General features: G+C 40.3%; 1 protein-coding gene across 1 annotated transcript; it reads left to right on the top strand.

The window, feature by feature from the left end:
- Positions 1-743: 743 nt before the first annotated feature.
- Positions 744-12,342, top strand: LOC311268454 (uncharacterized protein; the record flags this gene model as incomplete). Its single annotated transcript, XM_084372129.1, has 11 exons — positions 744-809; positions 6,625-6,691; positions 6,971-7,036; positions 8,668-8,718; positions 8,847-8,939; positions 9,197-9,302; positions 9,466-9,510; positions 9,706-9,744; positions 10,687-10,995; positions 11,994-12,020; positions 12,311-12,342. The coding sequence occupies exons 2-11, from the start codon at positions 6,653-6,655 to the stop codon at positions 12,340-12,342; spliced, it is 807 nt and encodes a 268-aa protein (XP_084228255.1). The 5' UTR covers positions 744-809; positions 6,625-6,652.
- Positions 12,343-18,159: the final 5,817 nt, after the last annotated feature.

Below are 18,159 nucleotides of genomic sequence, written 5' to 3'. Positions count from 1 at the left end.
GCTGCCCCCTATTTGTTTTAAACTGACAGGTGGTCAATCCTTACACATTGGACCTTTAACTCCCAATGTACAGTAGCTAACTCAAATTTTACATGGAACATAGATCATGTCAACACTTTTCTAACAGAAAAACATCCAACATATTTACATATGTTACTCATGGTTAACCAAATAATACATTATGGCTGACTGTGGATTAAAGAAATTGCTTAAAATGTTAACATATCATCGTAAAAAAAACACACAATTAAAGCTATAGTTGGTAATCCTGTTCAGAAACACTTTTTGTTATACTGGGTGAAATGGTCCTTCCACCCTGAGAGTAGTCCATACATAATGTGTTCAGAAAAAGGAACAAAATAAATCAGACCTCTGTGGCAGCTGCAGGCCTGTAAAAACTCTGACCAATCCCTGCCTCTAGGTCCGAATTGAAAGAACCAATCAGATGCCTTCATGTCTCGTCCTGCCCACGCCCCCCTCTGTCCCTCCCTCCTCCCTGCGTGCACTCATCATGTGTCACCGTTGCCGGAAATATTCAGCATACTCCATACCGAGTTAGCAGGAGAGAACAATGGCAGAGAAAATGCAGCCAAAAGTAGCACTTCCAGCGTTACTTGTAATGACTTGCCCCGCTAAACGGGCTAAGAAAAGAGGCCGGAGGCAGAAAAGGCTGCAACGAAAAAGGCTTCTGATAAAACCAGAGGGAAAAGCAGAGTCAACATCGGTTCAGCTTTTGAACGGTGGAGACAACTGAGGGAGCTGAAGGGCCTGAGAAGTGATGCAGAGGTTGCTGTCTTTCTGTTGGACAGGTAATTATTTGTTTTGCTTCGAGGGGACTTGTTATTTTCATGAAATATGTAACGTTAGCCAACTTAGCTACTTTTGTAGCTCGTATTAGCCCAACGCTAACATTAGCTTCTCTGTCGGTGTAAGCCAGTAACGTTACAGATCGTCGGTACTGCTTATCTAACTTATAGGATCTGTGCTTCCTGCACGGAGCATTGAGTGTTTGTACTCAATGCATCTCATGCTGGCCCCTGATTAGGGGGCGCTCGTATTGAAGAGGTTATAGGATATAAATACTGGGCTCTCCTCTGCCCTGCTGCCTCCTACTGTAGGGCCCTATGATTTCCACGATCACGGAATCGCGGACGGAATCGCGGAATTGGCCGATTAAAACGGAATCTATTTTTTAACGCGGAATATCGCGGAATTTGACAAAATTTCACTGAAATGCTGTTTTCGTGTGGAAGAGGATCGTATGTGTGGGGAAAACTGCACGGAGGGAAGCAAATCTGTGTGGCACAACAAGCCCCCTCCATAGACTGACCCTCCCCCTTCAAAACGAAGCGGCCGCCCACGGCTCTGGCTGTGTCCAAATTCAGGAGCTGCAGCCCTCGAAGGGCGCATTTGAAGGCCAATTACGTCACAAGGCTGCGCAAAGGCTGTCCAAATTCAAAGGCTCCTTCAAATGCAGCCCACAAATGCAGCCTGCACTTCCCTCTTTTTGGAGGACGCACCGCTACTATCCTTCGAGGCCTGCTATATCCCAAGATCCTTTGCGCACCGCTGCTCAGTCCCGAAACAGAAGAGGAAGCAAGAGAAAATGGTGACATCAAGTGGCGCAGACATGACATTCAAATTTAAGTAATGGGTTTATACTCATTTTTTACTCATTTGAACATCCAACGCCAGATATGTTAAACTTCAGGGGACTATAAAACCTCCAAATTTCAACTTTCAGTTCAAATATGTGACGCCGGTAATGCTATGGTAAATATAGTTGTTATTCACCAAGGGTTAATGTTTATTTTGTAATGTTGATAATTCAATTTAGGTTTGACACATTGTACACACGCAAATGAATGTACACGTTTGATAGATTTGAACCAAAACAGACTTTAATGCATGAACACCTGGTGACGCAACCAGGAAATTACTCCGAAGGCTAGACCGTCCCATTTAACAACGGTGGACGCGGCCTTCAAGGTCTCTCCGAAGGACCTGGCCTCCGTGGGCCACAAAGGCCGCGTCCTTGAAGGCTGCAGCCCCTGAATTTGGACACAGCCACCGTCTAGCTAGCGGACACAACTAAACAGCTAGTAGCTGCTGTCAGCTTGTAGTGGCAAGCTACGAATGGTCGCTACTTTCAAATTAAAAGCCCCCCGCTAAGAACCCAGTTCAAAAATCCAATGGGGTGCAATGTAAAGCTCTTATTTTGAAGACAAATTCGTTGTCACTGTTCACTGCCCAACTTCGTGCTTCACGTCACGTCACATGTTTACGCCTACCCCAGTAGGGCTGTCAACGAATATTCTAAATTCGAATATATATTCGAATATTTAAAAAAAACGGAGATTCGATTGTGAAAATTAATATTCGACTGTAGAAAAAAAACACATCAGCGGCTGCTTTGCGAGTGGGCGCAATGCATGACGGGTCAGGGACAGGTCACTTGCACAGCGTCACTGCTGAAAGTGAGACGCGACAAAAACCGTGGCAGATGCAGATGGCAGAGAGAAAAATGAATCAGCAGAAAGTTCAGAGCCCAACTCGGCAGCAGAGAGAGTGGTTTGGACTCCAAGCAACCTAAAAAGCCCCGTTTGGAAATACTTCGGATTTTGGTGAGTAGACGGCATAAATGCGGAGCCTCGAGATAAAGTTGTATGCTAGCTGTGTAAGCTACAGTTAGCTTACCATTCCACCACTAGCAACATGAGGGGAGTTTGCGCATAGAGAGAGAGGGGGGCGAGCGAGAGAGAGGTCTACGGTCCTAAAAGTTTTACGGTATAGGCCATTAGTTCATTTACTTATTTTGTAATGTGTAGGTATGTTTTCAAAGACATGTTAAAACTTAAAAAAAAAAAACCTATACAAGTAGTTATGTCTAGTTAGTCTAGTATTAGTTTGTCCTCCTGCTATTGACATAATGCACAAATCCAGATATTCGAATGGTTCGAACCTATGTGGGTTTTTTAGATCGAATATTCGAACGTCATTTTGGAGCAATTTTGACAGCCCTATACCCCAGTGGCGGCCCAGTGGCGGCTTTTGGAAAGGGAGGAATATTACGCCTCCCTTTTAGAAAGACAAGGCGGCAGATTGCCGCCCTTACCTTGGAGCAAATGTGCCACCTTTTCTATCTAAAAAGGGCTTCTGATAGGTGGGAATCTTGAAGAGAGAGTAGCTCACAAGGACTAACTAGTCCTACAGCTTAAAAAACCTGTTTAAGTTACTTTTGAAGAAGTTTAAAATGTTTGGTGGTTGTTTTATGACAAGTCAACTAAAGTTTCATTACTTGCTGCTTGTTTCTGATGGACTTTAATGTACTGTACGGTAGGGCTGGGCGATATGGCCTCAAATCAATATCACGATATATTGAGTAACTCACCTCGATAACGATAAATGAACGATAAGTAAAAAACACTACGAAAAATAAAACACTAAGAAGACTCGACACAACATGAAACTTTGCTCGTAGCATCACCAGGGTCTCTACACATGAACACGAGCAACATCGTTTGTGTACACAAAGTTTGCTAAAAAGAAGGTTTTTGAACAACTCACGTTAGCTTAGCCGTCCTGCCAGTCGAGATGCGTCGATCCCCGATCCCCGATGTAACATGGAGCTTTCTCCTTCATGTTCAGACGCATCGCGACTGGCAGGACTGCTACTGCTACTGCTAACGTGAGTTGCTCGTGTTCATGTGTAGAGAACCTGGTGAAGCTACGAGCAAAGTTTCATGTTGTGTCAAGTCTTCTTAGTGTTTTAAAAATAGCGATTTTGATGCTACAGAAAAGTTGCCCCGTGCACCTCCATTATAAATGAGTTTGACCTGGAAACGAAACTACGGTGAATCTTAAAAGCGGCTTTTTCATCGTAATAATGCTTTTACACAAAGGTTTGACTCGTGTTCATTCACAAAATAAGCCGAGGTTGCATTTTGGCAACAGTTACACATGAACATACCGGTAGCCTACCTACACACACAGCCAAACAAGACAAAAACAACTTTTTTTTTTTTAAACACCGAATATATCGACATGGGCAAAATGACGTTGTTATCGTCATAAATTTCGATATCGGTAAATTTTCGGTTTATCGGCCAGGCCTACTGTACGGTACAGTATTTAGGAAATGTGTTGTTTGTCACCTCAATAAATTTTAATTAATTTCTATTTAATTTGTGTACATTTTAGCCATTTACATTAAAACACACTGTTTTTGGTAGTAAAATGAGAGTAAAAGGTAAAAAAAAGGGATTCCCAAAAATTAAACGGAAAAAAACGGAATTTGGGAAAAAATAAAACAGATTTTATAGGGCCCTACGACTGTCAGATGCACGTTCAAGTTTGTGGGGGCGGGGCTTTGGATGGAGCACTGACGGGAGGGGGTGGAGCTTAGAGGAGGTGCCACTTTCGAATCTTGCTAGCTCTCAGTGATGTTCGATACCACCGAGTTCCTTTCCGATCCGATACTGAGTAAAATTCAGGCTGGTATCGGCGACCGATCCGATACTGATATTTTGTGCAAATACACCTAATGTGTCTGGTAATTCTAAAAAAAGTAGTGCATTTCAAATCATAGCTTCATAAAGAATACAAGACATCAGAGTAATTTATTTATTTATTTATTTTGAACTCGGAAGTATATTGAGGTAGCAGCCTCATTTTAGACTGATTGTAAATAATAATAGATATATATCTTTTTGATAAAATGTTATTTTTTATCCATCTTTTCTAGTATATATTTTTCTAGTTCACCATGGCTGTTTTATCGCAATTGCTCTGTGTAATTTAATGACACCCAGTCTATGTTATCCACTTTAAATGATCATTTCTTTAGGAAACCTTACCTGAATAAATCTAGGCTTTTTTGCCTATGTGAGATTATCTCAGTGATACACATATTATTACTCCAAGCGGAACTCATGCAGCTATTTGTTGAAGCATGTATTTATTTTGTTACTTATTTCATAACCATATTTATTAATTTGAACAACTCCAACAGCAACAGTGCTTAGCGCCGCTTAAAGCTCCACATTTTCTTCCTCTGTACCTGGATAGTGCCTGCCTGCAGCACCGAAGGACTCCGCCAGAGACGTCTGTCTTGCCCTAGCAGCAGCACCTGACACTGTGCTCTCCTCTTCTGTCCGCCTCATCATAAATGCCTCGGAGGTATCGATATTTCAGTATCGAGCCGCACATCACTACTAGCTCTCCAACATTACCAACTATAGCTTTAAATAGTATGTAAGCTGGTCTATGATGCAGCGGTTTTCTACCTGGAAGTTAACTTTATTCTGGATCTTAAATTTTAGTGAATATTTGTGAAAGTTGGGGAAATTTGGACTGTTGTTGGATAAAACGAGATAACTTAGCTGGCAGCAAAACTGTTTGTCATTGTGTAAGCAGAGCATGTTCTGATGCAAGTGTGTCAACCCAGCTTTGGTTTGGCGAGGTGGAGTCCTGTCCTGCTCTGTGCGCGCAGGTATAAACATGAAGCCCTGGCACTGTTACAATAATTTCACATTCACTCAGAGCATTAAATCAGTGAGCTGGTTCTTGACAGAATCTGTGAAGTTCAACTAAACTTGTCGCTTTCCTGGCAAAGACGTGTTTCTTAAGCACAGTCCACATGTTCTGATGGGGTTCAAGCCAGGACTTTGGGAAGGCCATTTTGTTTCATGTGACTACAGCGTTTTCCTCCAGAATGATTGTTTTTTTTCCATGTGATTAGCAGTAAACTGTCGAGATTTAAGATAGATGCTGTATCTGGGACAAGGGCTTCTTTGTTGCACAATAGACGAACAAGAAGCTGGTCTGAAGCCAAAGTCGCAGTCTGTTTCCTGCTATTTAAAGGACGCATTATTCAGACAGTAAGATGCGCCTACACAGGCAGGTTCACACCATGCATACACTCTGATGATATGATTTGAGAGGCTGCTTTCAGTTATTTTAAACATTTCCATGAACTCAGTCATGAACTGTAAGATGGACTCTCCAATGGAAGATCCCTTTCCCTCACTGAAGACAAGTGCCACTGGTTACTATGTGTCAGGTCCTGGCACACCTGGCTCTGAAAGGGAATGGTAGACGACACTAAGATTGGTTTTGATTTATGTTCCACACCTCGCTTCGTGCCTTTGTTTCCTGTCTGGAGTGACAGTTTGCTCTCTCTCTCTCTCTCTCTCTCTCTCTCTCTCTCTCTCTCTCTCATACACACACACACACACACACACACACACAATTTAAATTCCACCATAACCTCCTCCAGGAAGAGAACACCCATTAATCAGGCCACTGAGTATTTTAATGTGGGGTTCTCAGTGACACTTGATTTTATTATGGGATGTCTCCCCCTACATACACAATGCTCCCTGTATTTTCATTATTGCTAGCTACTGTTTGAGATCAGGTTTGTGTGAGAGATGACTGACCCAACAGCACGCCCAAATAATGCTCAACAATATGTCTGTCTGCTCCTCTCATATTTTCTTCTTTTTCTTTCAAGAGGTGTAACAACATGGAAACAAAATGACAAAGGGTGAAACAAAGATGTCTGTCAGAATAGGGACTGACTTTTTTCTTTTCCTGATCTCTCCTTTTTTTCCTCTTCTCTAGTGTGAGTCTGGATGGTCACAGTAGCAGCATGACATCGTGGAAACCCAAAGCCCAACTCCTTCTCCTTGTAGGTGACACCTACGCAGCATGACTTGTGAATTTAGCAGCTTGTTGCTCTGACTTTTAGCTTGGAGTTAAAATCTAAAATAATGAGATTCAGAGCACGGAGATGATGCGTAATGTGCAGTCTAATACAAACGAGAGCTGAGTGATGTGCACTCAAGTCATTTGAAAAGGGTTATGAATAATATATATAAATTCATCTGCATATCCGACATGCTTTCTACCAATCTATAAACTATTTAAAACAAACTTTGAACACTACTGTTTCACTTTTGTCTGCTAGGTGTTCGTGTGCATGATCTGCCTGTCACACGGGGGATGTCATGATTACTTTGAGGTGGAAAAATGGGTACGTGTTTTTTCTTTTTCTTTTTTTTTTTCAATTCTCTGACCAGTTGCTTAATTGTTTTTCTTTTTTTGCAAGACATTGGCAAAATGAAAAAGCGATGGCAATAAAGTATCTTTCTCTGACTTTTCAGAGGTTCGGCTGTAATGTCTGAATTGCTGAATATAACAGGACGTGCTGTTTGATGCTGCTAGTGAGGGTACCAAAGAAAGAAACTGCTAATTCTACACACAGTGGCTTAGAATGTGCTACATTGTCAAAATGATGACTCATAAAAGGAGCTTGCAATGTAATAGTTTTTCAAATATCAAAGACCCAAACCAAGAAATTGTTAGTGTCTCACAATACTTACCAAGCTAATTTATCTCTACTGAAGGCCTACCTCTAAGAAAGACCCAACAATCAGACTAAATCTACATGTAGATGTACTAAGTTATCTCCCCAGACAGCTGAACAACCATTCACACCTGGGCTCACCTAGCACTAGCAAACCACATGAAGGCCGGTTTGACCAACGACCCACAACTGGCCCTAACGACTCTGAAACTCAGAGCTCACACGTGTCCTTGACGACTCTGTAAGGACACTCCCACACAGAGTTTAAAAGCCTGTAGCTCCCCTCCAGTTAGTTAGAACTGAAGAAGCCTCTTGGATGTCTTCAAGAAACTGAAACACATCCAGTTGCCTACGATACAGCACCTAGATTTACCATGACCTGGATGAATGGGAACCTTCATCAACAAATCAGACTCAACTATTTATAACTGGCAAACCTCTGAAGCCCTCTGTGCACTGCTTGCAGACTAATCATAAATGTACTAAAAGGATTTTTAACTGGTTATGCATCACTCTTAATTTAAAACTGATGCCTCTATAGCAAATGAGACCATCATTTTGAAGATCGACTATTTCTATATAGTTCCTATAGTTATTCTTAATGCCGGGTTACCGGGTCGGAATCCGAACGTTAAAATAGTTAGAGGTATTAAGGCTGAACTGATGAATCGCTGAGCTTGACGAAAGAAGTTGCTCTGCAGTCTGGTGGTACGGCAGCAGGACAACTAGTTTATAAGGTAATATTTAAAGTTGGCCTTGCTACAAAGCTATAGCTCGTTCTTGACTTTTTGTTATGAAAAGGAATGTTAGGGAATTTTTAAAAAAGACAAAATTATTATAGCCAATTTACTGAATCTGGTAGCCATAGGCTTACATGTAAACCGGACAGATAATAGCTAATGGCTAATAGCTAATAGGTAATGTTGCTAAAACAAAGTTTGCTTTGTTTCACCGTCATCATATTATCATATTACAATTATGAATCTTACATAGCCTCAAATAGGTACATTACCTCAGCGCTATGTATCCCGCAACCAGCTGTGTCTGAAAAGAAAAACATAAAAAAAAGAAGAAGTTATAGGAAATGGGAAAAAAAGAAGTTGCCTTGCTTTCATATCAAATGTATGCACAAGCCAGATCACAGTCTTAGTGACAGGAGGTAGGAGGTGGTGGTGCTCATAGCATTTTTGTCAACAGGTGCAGCCAGAATCAACACAAAATTAAAGTTGTTTGTTGCTGCTTTAAGTAATAAGGATCTAGAGATTAATAATCTGTTTGTCTTCTGTTTCACTTTCAAGGGGCCATTCCTTATAGAAACCCTCCCCCTCGTTAATTCAACGAAATCCAAGGTAACTTATTCATGAGCTTATTTTTATGAGCTAAAGTGATCTGTTGAGATTCAATGACTGTAAAAGCATTTTGTTTAATTGGAACTGTACTGTGTTGAATTTGACTAAGTTTACATTTTCCAATGCAGGACATGATGGAGTGTAGTCTGGAGAGAGCGGTTATCGAATCGAATCAAAATACCATGTTATGGCACATACTAAACCACTGCTTCAAAAGAGAGGTGAGTAACAGTCCGAGGTTCTATGTCTCACCTTTCATCCCTAAAGGTTCTATTTGTAAGAAAAGTAGATCTTTGAGTCTCATTCTCAACTCTTCAAGTACTGACGCATTGGGATGGTGGCCGACCTGCCTGCAAGCCCAAAGCGTCAGTATTTGACGAGTTGAGAATGAGACTTTTTTTTACAAATAGGACCTTTAAAGTGAAGGCGATTTGAATGAATGTATATGACAAACCAGTTGTTTCCTTTTTCACCACAGGGTGAACCACAGAATATTAGTGAAAAGTGTCAAGGGGACACTTCTGAGACTGTCCCTTTCTATCATTTCATGTGCTTGACGGCTGACGCTTTCAACAAACATGAAGGTATCACTCATACTGATGCAAAGCAAGCAGCTAAAACACTCACATTTTTATAAACTGAGAGATTCCACTACAACTGTTATAAGTCTGTCTAAGAACTCCTGCTGTAATTATTTTTCATATTGCAATAAAAACATTACTGTGTTGTTTGCTTTTCTTTCATTAGCAGAAGAAGAAGACGACAAAATCATAATTGAAGGATGCAAATATGGTGAGTATGTATGCTGCATTGTGAGTGTTGGGTTGTGGTATGTGATGTATTTGTTGAAAAAGATTGCCTGCAACAAAACACACAGTCAACTGTGTCTGTTGTATCAAGCATATGTTTGAGTTATTTAACAGTACGTTGCTTTTACAGTTCATGCCCCTTCACTAATGTAATCTTGATTATGAAATCTTTGTTTAGATACTGTATGCAGGGTCCTTTCAGGAGGACCATTGACAGGTAAGTCACACCTTTCATTTAGAAGTGCTTGAGGTGCATGTTGGTGCTGTGCATTTAAAATCCTGCTTCAAGAGTAGTTCTCCATATCCCCAACCAGCTACATATTTCAAATGTACAGAGAACCATGGATACATATGCAACCTGAAGCTTAATCTTTTATGATCATAATGATAACATCTTTACGTAGACATATGTATTTTTATGTAAAATAATAATAATAATAATAATGATAATAATAATACATGTACAGAGCTTGTTGAAAGGTGCAGAATAAAAATATCTCTTTTCCTTAAATACATTATTATGATTCTGAATTAATGATTTTAAAGCGTTTGTCGGGTCCAAAATGATTGTTTTGTTTACCTACCAACTGAAACATGTCCAGTTGCCTACATTTTTGCCAGTTGCTAAAATGCAATGTGGATAGATGAGTTTATGTGAGAGTTGGGGTTTTTTAGGTGGACCCAAAATGCAGAGACCGGAGGAATGAGACAACTTATGTGACACACACAACAATGCGATTCAACAGCCACATGAATGGCAAAACAAACTTTTTTATTTCACTGCATGGATCAATTAATCATGCTGACAAGCTGTACAGCACCACAAGCTGCAGCTTTACAACAGTAAAATATGCTTATATCTCTACCGTTCCACATTGTATTCTGAAAAGAAACTCACCCGTTGCAAAGCTTCACAAAATCTTTTCTGCACTAAACTGTTTACCAATCCATTTTTGTGGTGTCCAGAATATATTTTCCATGTTATTTAAAATGAGCTCTTTAGATTTTTTTTCTTTAGTAACAAATCATCATGATTTAGTTTACCTGTACCTTTGAATACTGCCTTTCAAAGTCTACTAATATTAATAATATCATAGTATTTCTGCATCAGTCCATACTGTAAGATTTTATTACTAACTGACTGACTGCCTGCTTGCAGGGTCACATCAGACAACAATATTGCCACAAACAGCAACACTGCCAGAAAGAACAACATCAGAAACTACAGTGTTGCCCCCCACAACGATAGCAACAGCGCTTTCACTAAAAGTGACATCAGCACCAATAACAACAACAGCACCAACAACAACAACAACACCCGAAACAACACCACCACCACCAACAACAACACCACCACCAACAACAACAACAACAACAACAGCATCAACAACACCACCACCAACAACAACAACAACACCCGAAACAACACCACCACCAACAACAACAACAAACTTCTCACAGATCGATGGTAAGCTAAATTGAAGTTTATATGGGCATATTAACATATTATTGTTATGGTTTACTGATATTTTATACTGATATAATACACTCAAACATAGCTTCTGTCTTTAGTTGAACTCAGTGGTTCTAAAACCTTTTTTAAGTGACTGACCCCAATCCCAGCCTGGGGCTATATGATTTTGCCAGTGTGAATGCTTTCTTCCTAATGTTAACCCAGGGCCATACAATTCACACTAAACATGTGGTGGCCTTGGTGTTATGTTAACTCTAGCCCCATTTCACACTGGCACTTTTTAGCCCCATGTTTAGCACATTTTCAGGGGACAACCCTGCAAACTCAGGGCTAACCATGCTAACAGCTTTCTTAGGGCGCACTCACACTTGGCCCAGTTGCTCCGTACCGTGCCAAAGCAGGATTGTCCCTCCTCCACAGTCCCCCGCTGGCCTTCACTCACATTGCTCCGGCTTCTTGTGGCCTATTTTGTGTTGTTTTGGTCATAGATGGCCCTCTCACATTCCCGGATTTCTTGATTATGCTAGGCAGCGTAATATGCATGATATTACTAAATGTTCACATTGCGCACCAGTGCCGAAGCACACCTCTTCCAACCGTGCCAGGGCCAAGGAACCTAACAAACTGGATTTTATGCTGGTTGCCTAGTGTGAGTGCGCCCTTAGCCTGGGGCTAAGTGCAGTGTGAAAAGCACTATTGCGTTACTAATTGCGGAATTCCTTCCCTTTGGTTTTTTGTCATAACCCATTTACATTCATTTATCACTATTCTGTTTGCATGCCCTGCATCTAACACTGTGTGCATGTACAGTATGAATCCATGGTTTTCCAGAGGTCGAAAAAAAGGGATTTGGCACCCATAGCTGCATGGGCGCTGCCTTGTGCAAAAGGTGCTGCAGCTTTGATTTATTCTCTTGCACTAAAAGAAATGCACAAACTGTAGTTTACTTGTAATAATTGTAATCATTCAAGTTTTTTTTCATCTTTCCAAAGCTGAACGAGTTATCGCCAATGAAAAAGGTAAGCCTTTTTTGCTTTAATTAAATTGTAAATTTGGATAGATACAAAAATATATCACTTTATGATATGTTGAGTGTGTAAAGTGCCAGAAAGCAGTGAAAAAGGTGAAAAGGTTAAACTGCACGATGATGCTTGATCAACAATCGGAGGTTTTCGGTTAAAAAGAGAAGAAACTTTTGCAGGATTTCCCCTAATAAATTATTTGTTGTTAATGTTGGCAATTTATTTTGTTGTCATGTGATTAAGTTGAAGAGTTTACAAGATTGAAAACTATTATTTTCTTATGTCAGTGCTTTACGAGAACACCCACATCCGTGTGTAGCTATTACTTATTTTTTACTGCTTTTCATTATTTTTTATTTGTTGAAAAGTAAATGAAAAACAGTTCACGCCTGCTGATCGACATGCTTCATATTGGTGAAGATGAAGTTATTTAACATAACAGGAGCGTCTTCTGCTGTGCATTGTACAAGCAGGCAGGATATTGAAAGGAATAACTGGTTACACTTTATTTGAAGGGGTGTATGTAAGACTGACCGTTACGCCATCATAACCATCAAATGACACCTGCCGTGAACGTGGTCATGAATTTTTATGATAGTCAGTTATGTAACTTAATGTAAAGTTGAAACTGGGATGTCTTTGTAATGACAACTTGACACCAACAAGGACAACATAAGCTGTCATGAACACACTTGACCTCAAAAACAGTGGCATAATTGGGACATGTCATTAATATGTCTGTAGCAAGTACAGTTTGTTTTAAAGCAAGCTTACCGCTAACTATAGCTAGCAGCTGTTATTGCTCTTATTATATTAGTTGTAGAGCTAGAGCCCCTTTTAGCTGAACCGGCCCCTGGTTGCCAGCAGCCCAACCCGGAAAGAAAACCATCTCCATACCATTATGTAAGGTAAATGTCAAGTTGTCATAACAAAATCGTCTTAAACAATGTCAGCCTATTGCACTGAAATGTTCATGACAGGCATATGTTTTGTACATATGCAAATAAAGCGTTGGGGAATGATTAAACATCTTTGCCTTACACAGTAAGATTGCAATTGTACTAACATATATATATATATATTTTTCTCCCCATTTTCTCCCCATTCATCATAACTCAGTGGCCAGCGGTAAGTTTTTTCCCTTCATTATAATTTGAGCATTTGGGTTTATATGAATATTTCAGAGAAACAGAGCTGCTCAGATTCAGAAATGAGCAGATATGTTGAGTAAAAGTAGTATTTGGAAGCAGTATTTACTGCAGCACAGGTCCAGACTTACTCATTTGTTTTCCCTGTTTGCTTAATGTCAAATGTGGAAAGCATATAAACAAAATGGATTCCTCAAAAGTATTATGTTACTAAAGGTTATTGTTGAACATACATTAAACAGTGATGGGAATGTTTTTGTTAAAATGTCTTGTTCTTTCTGCTCATTGTGTTGGATTCTGGATCAATTCATCCATCTGTAGATGTAATGTGGTACTGTAGAGGTAGTTTTGATGTTCTTTGTTTGGTAACTTTAATGTTGTCTCTGATCTCTCCTTTAGCAGAAAACTTAGCCCTGAAGATATTCTCAGTGGTATCCGCAGCCTTCAATATGGTCCTGTTCATGGTGATGCTTTATCGTTGCAAGCGCAACCAGAGGACGCAGGACTGCGACATGTCAGTGAGTATGAGCAAATTCTTGTTGTTTCTTCACAGTCGATGTAGGCTAGATGACCAGTTTCACAGCCACGTGTGGTGTTTGCCCAAAAGGATGTAGGCAGGTTTACAGCAGAGTATGATAAGCAGAAAAAACAAAGACGTTCAAGTGGTATTTATTGTAATCAGTTAGAGGGATCTTAAGCCTATTTACACATGTGTCTTGAGTGACCGCTTGTGATTGGATTCTGCTTCCCTGCTATTTCCATTTACAAATAAAACATGGTTTTACTGCCTGATTTGATGAATTTACTGTTCATCAGACCACAAATGAGGCAAGAATTAGGTTTGAAAAATGAGTGTTTCTGGGGGCCTCACTGATTCCTGTATATTTGTTGAACTTTATGAGTCAACGATTTCCGTGAAACTGAATCATATTTTATGGCGAAAATAAATTCTGTTAATCCTCCGGCTCTTCTGCCTCGACTGAGTGACTTGGTTAGCCTCGTAGCTATCATGGCTATCAACTTTAGAGCTTTGATACATTTTATTAGCTTTATGAAACCTACTCCTTCAAAGTTTAAAGTTCAAAACTCCCAACACTTCTCCAGTGCTCTGAGCAGAGGCAGTTAAGAGGACCCCTGGCTGCACAGCAAATTGAAGTAACAACAGTTAGTGGTTAGTGCTACACTGTACTATACATTCTACTTGCTGTATCATAGGCAACTGGACGTGTTTCAGTTTCTTAAAGACGTGTCACCTCTCATCCTAGAGGCTTCTTCAGTTCTAACTAACTGGAGGGGAGATGCAGGCTTTTAAACTCTGTGTGGGAGTGTCCTTACAGAGTCGTTAAGGACACGTGTGAGCTCTGAGTTTCAGAGTCGTTAGGGCCACTTGTGGGTCGTTGACTAAACCGGCCTTCATGTGGCCGGTTGGATGAGAGGTGAAATGTCTTTAAGAAACTGAAACACGACCAGTCGGCTACAATACAGCACTTAGAATTACCATGACCTGGATGACTGAGAACCTTCATCGACTATAGTATACACACTTTACTATAAATTGATGAATCTACAAGTTGTTAGGTTAGAGTTAGAATAGTTTGCTACAGGCAGACTAGTGAGCAGATGAGTCTCTGTGTTCAGTGTTATATGTTTAACGTCCCCAACAACTTATGCAGTCTCATTTAGCCACTTGTTAGCAACCAACTTTTTTAAGACACGTACGTATACCCTTTAATTCAAACATGGGGTATTGATTGATGGGTTTTATGTTGTAGAACCAAAGGTAAAAATCTTTTATGCGTTTATTTACTGCAGACATTATTTAAGGCATCTAACCGAAAACCTATTAAGGGGAACTGCTAGTGCAGAAATGCTTACTTATTTCCATGTTTTAGGACTCACAGCACTCAGCACATTGTGATCAGATCCCCAAAGTTGCATGTGAATGCCAGGTATAAACAGGGCCACAGAGCACATTCTCAATGAAAAGCGAGTCGATAGTTTATATAGTAACTTAATACCAACTGAAAATCTTGTCTTTGCTGGCTGTCCAGTGGTTTAACTCCTCGCCTTGCTGCATTGTGGTGTGCTGGTGTAATATAGAACCAGTGATATCACTGCTTTTCAGCCTGGTATTAAGTTCCTCTTTAACGAAAATCTTTTCGATCTAATCAGAACAAAAGACGTTTACTGTTGATGAATGAACCCTTGCTCATGCTGCAAATAGCAAATCAACCTAATGCAGAATCAGAAACATTTTAAGTGTCATTTCTTTCCCAGATTACAACCCATTTATCGGATGAAGCCTCATTAGAAGCTCGGCCAATGGCAGAGTTGAAGGTATTGTAGTAGAAATATGCTGTGCTTGTGTTTTTCCAACCTGACCTACACTCCTGTTTCCTGAGTCCAGAACCTCCTCATACTCCCCCACGGCTGATATTATAATATCAGATGTAATATTCTAGATTCACTTTTGTTTAGTCATGCTATTGTAATTGATGATTTATATAACTGTTCTGTATCTGATCACCATTTTTATGTTTTAGTCCTGAAACTTGGACAGTCAAGGTGGTTTATCTTAACACATGGGCTAAACATGAAACTATCGAGGAGTGATGTTTAACCAACAGACAAGCCAAACTCACATTAACTGCAATCAATTATTAATAGACAGGAAGGGAAGAGGTCTACACTGCAGCATTCTTCCCCACAATCAGAGAAAAAATAGCTTTTGTTAGCAGTCCAGAGCTACATCTCATGAATATTGGCCATTTGCTACACTGTCAGAACTTTATGTTACCAATCTCTAACACATTAAAGTGTGATGACAGGCCATGGGCAGTACTACTACATATGTGAAAAAGTCCCCAGTTATCAGTACATTACAGTCCTCCAGTTAATCAGTGATTAGCCACTCGGTGGCTAGTTGCATTGTGGGTAATGTAGGTACCGAATTTTGAAAAGCAGTCCACTAGTCTAGCATTACACCCCGATAACACTGCTGGACTCATTGTGGACTGTTTAAAAACAAATGATCAAAATCAATAAAGCAATACGGCACCTCCATTACCCACAATGCATCATAGCCACTGAGTGACATCACTGGAGGGTTAGGGGTTATTTATTAGCTTACATGCTGCTTTCTCTTGAGCTACAGAAGGCTTCATACTACACTGGAGATACTATAGACCTGTAAACACACTTCAATGTGTAAAATTGGTGGAGTTTTCAGTTGTATGAAAAATGAATGTCAAGTAATACACTAAGTAACTCTGTGACTGACCAAGTGGTCATGATAAGAACATAGAAACACATCTGTCAAAATTGTATTTTCCTTGAAAGTAGAGAGATGTAATCTGTGCCTGGCTTTCCTTAGGGATTTCAACCCACAACCCCTGTTTCAAGCTGCTGCTAGCACTAACAGCGCATCCACCTGTAGTAAAAAACACATTCAACAGAGATGACTTGATGTGTATGTTTAACACTCTCTCTTTCAGTCGTGCACGATGCGGGTAACTGTAAATGAGGATAGAGAGGTGACCAAACATTTAATGCAGGTAATTATGAGTTCACAACGAGTTTCACACACAGATGTAATGCTTTTATCCATGATTCAGCCCAGCAGTTCCAGAAAGCTGAGCCGGTAGCGTAGAGTTTTCTTGTCTGAGCTTGTTTGCATTTTTGATTGATAGGTTGATAAGAACGTTTTCCTGAGGTTGTTTCTACATGCAATGGTCATTGTTCTTTGTTATGCTTATGGTTATTAATTGTGTTTTTTGAGTCTTTATTGTGCGTTTTGATTGTGAGTCATCAGTGCAGCCTGAAGCTTTTGAAGAAGAAATTATACATCAACCAGTTGAGCAGTAATATTTACTCTGAATAATGATGCTCTGCTGTGTGCATCTGCTGTTGGCTGTAAGAAAGTCAGTCAGTGGTCTTTATCTTCAAGTGCCTCCCATTTTTTTCCCCAGTCACTGTTGATGATTTATGTATTATGATGTGTCCAAGTGAGTGTGAGTTTCGTTGCGTCACCAGCAAGTTGACGCTCTGGTTCAGAGTGAAATGTTTTGACAACCTTTGGACAGCAAGTTCTAACACACTGACATGGTGAAAACGTTACTTGCTAGACATCGGCATGTAAACACCGTCATGGTGAGCATGTTGAGACTTAGCTCAAAGCACTTAGGCTGTGCCTATGGCTGTACACTCTTATGCTGAGTTCCAGTCAAAGTTGAAAGGCACTATTTCCCTGGTGAAATGTCCCACTTCTAACCTTGACGCACTCAAGGTGCACAACACCAAACATGGCAAGTGTACACACAACTGACATATCAGCAGTGCTGCCTCTGAGCAATTATAAATGAGACAGAGGAGGATAAACAACACGTGAGGCAACAGACGTCATTATACTTTTTATTTTATGGCACTTTTTCTTGGAAATGTATCTACATGTTCCAATCACTAGCCTCATACAAATATTGTAATCTACAAATACATCCTAGCCTAGATGAATTTGGCCGGATTCCCCCATTGTACCTTTTTTTCAGTAGGAAAAGGGCCATTTTTACATTCTGAGTTGTCTGGAATGCAGCCTTGTTTTTATGGACAGACATTCATCTCTCTCCCTCTCTTTGTCATACAGTCCCGTGAGCCTGATTCTATCTCCACACAATCAGAGCTAGCGTCGAATGAAGAGTAGAGGTTTCTGGCACCTACAACCTACTTCCAAGGTGCACGAAAGAGAAAATGAAAAACCCTCATTGACACTCCTCAAAACACTGCCTCCATATATCCTTGATGCAACAAAGCTATTGAATGTGTGAAAGCTTCAGGGTGCCAGGAGGATCAGCTCTACACAGGCTGGCAACAGGACAGGAGACCTGAATGACTGTGGTTTGCAGTGACTTGGGGCCAACATTAAAGGAGGATAAACTCTTAAGTGAAGCTTCACGTCAGATGTTGAGAGTGGTGAGAGGGATCACGCTGCAGCA

This window comes from Pagrus pagrus (genome assembly GCF_965226575.1).
Source record: "Pagrus pagrus genome assembly, chromosome: 13".
NCBI lineage: Eukaryota > Metazoa > Chordata > Actinopteri > Spariformes > Sparidae > Pagrus > Pagrus pagrus.
The sequence above is the reverse complement of the archived record's forward strand: the minus strand, read 5'-3'. Positions and strand labels throughout refer to the sequence as shown.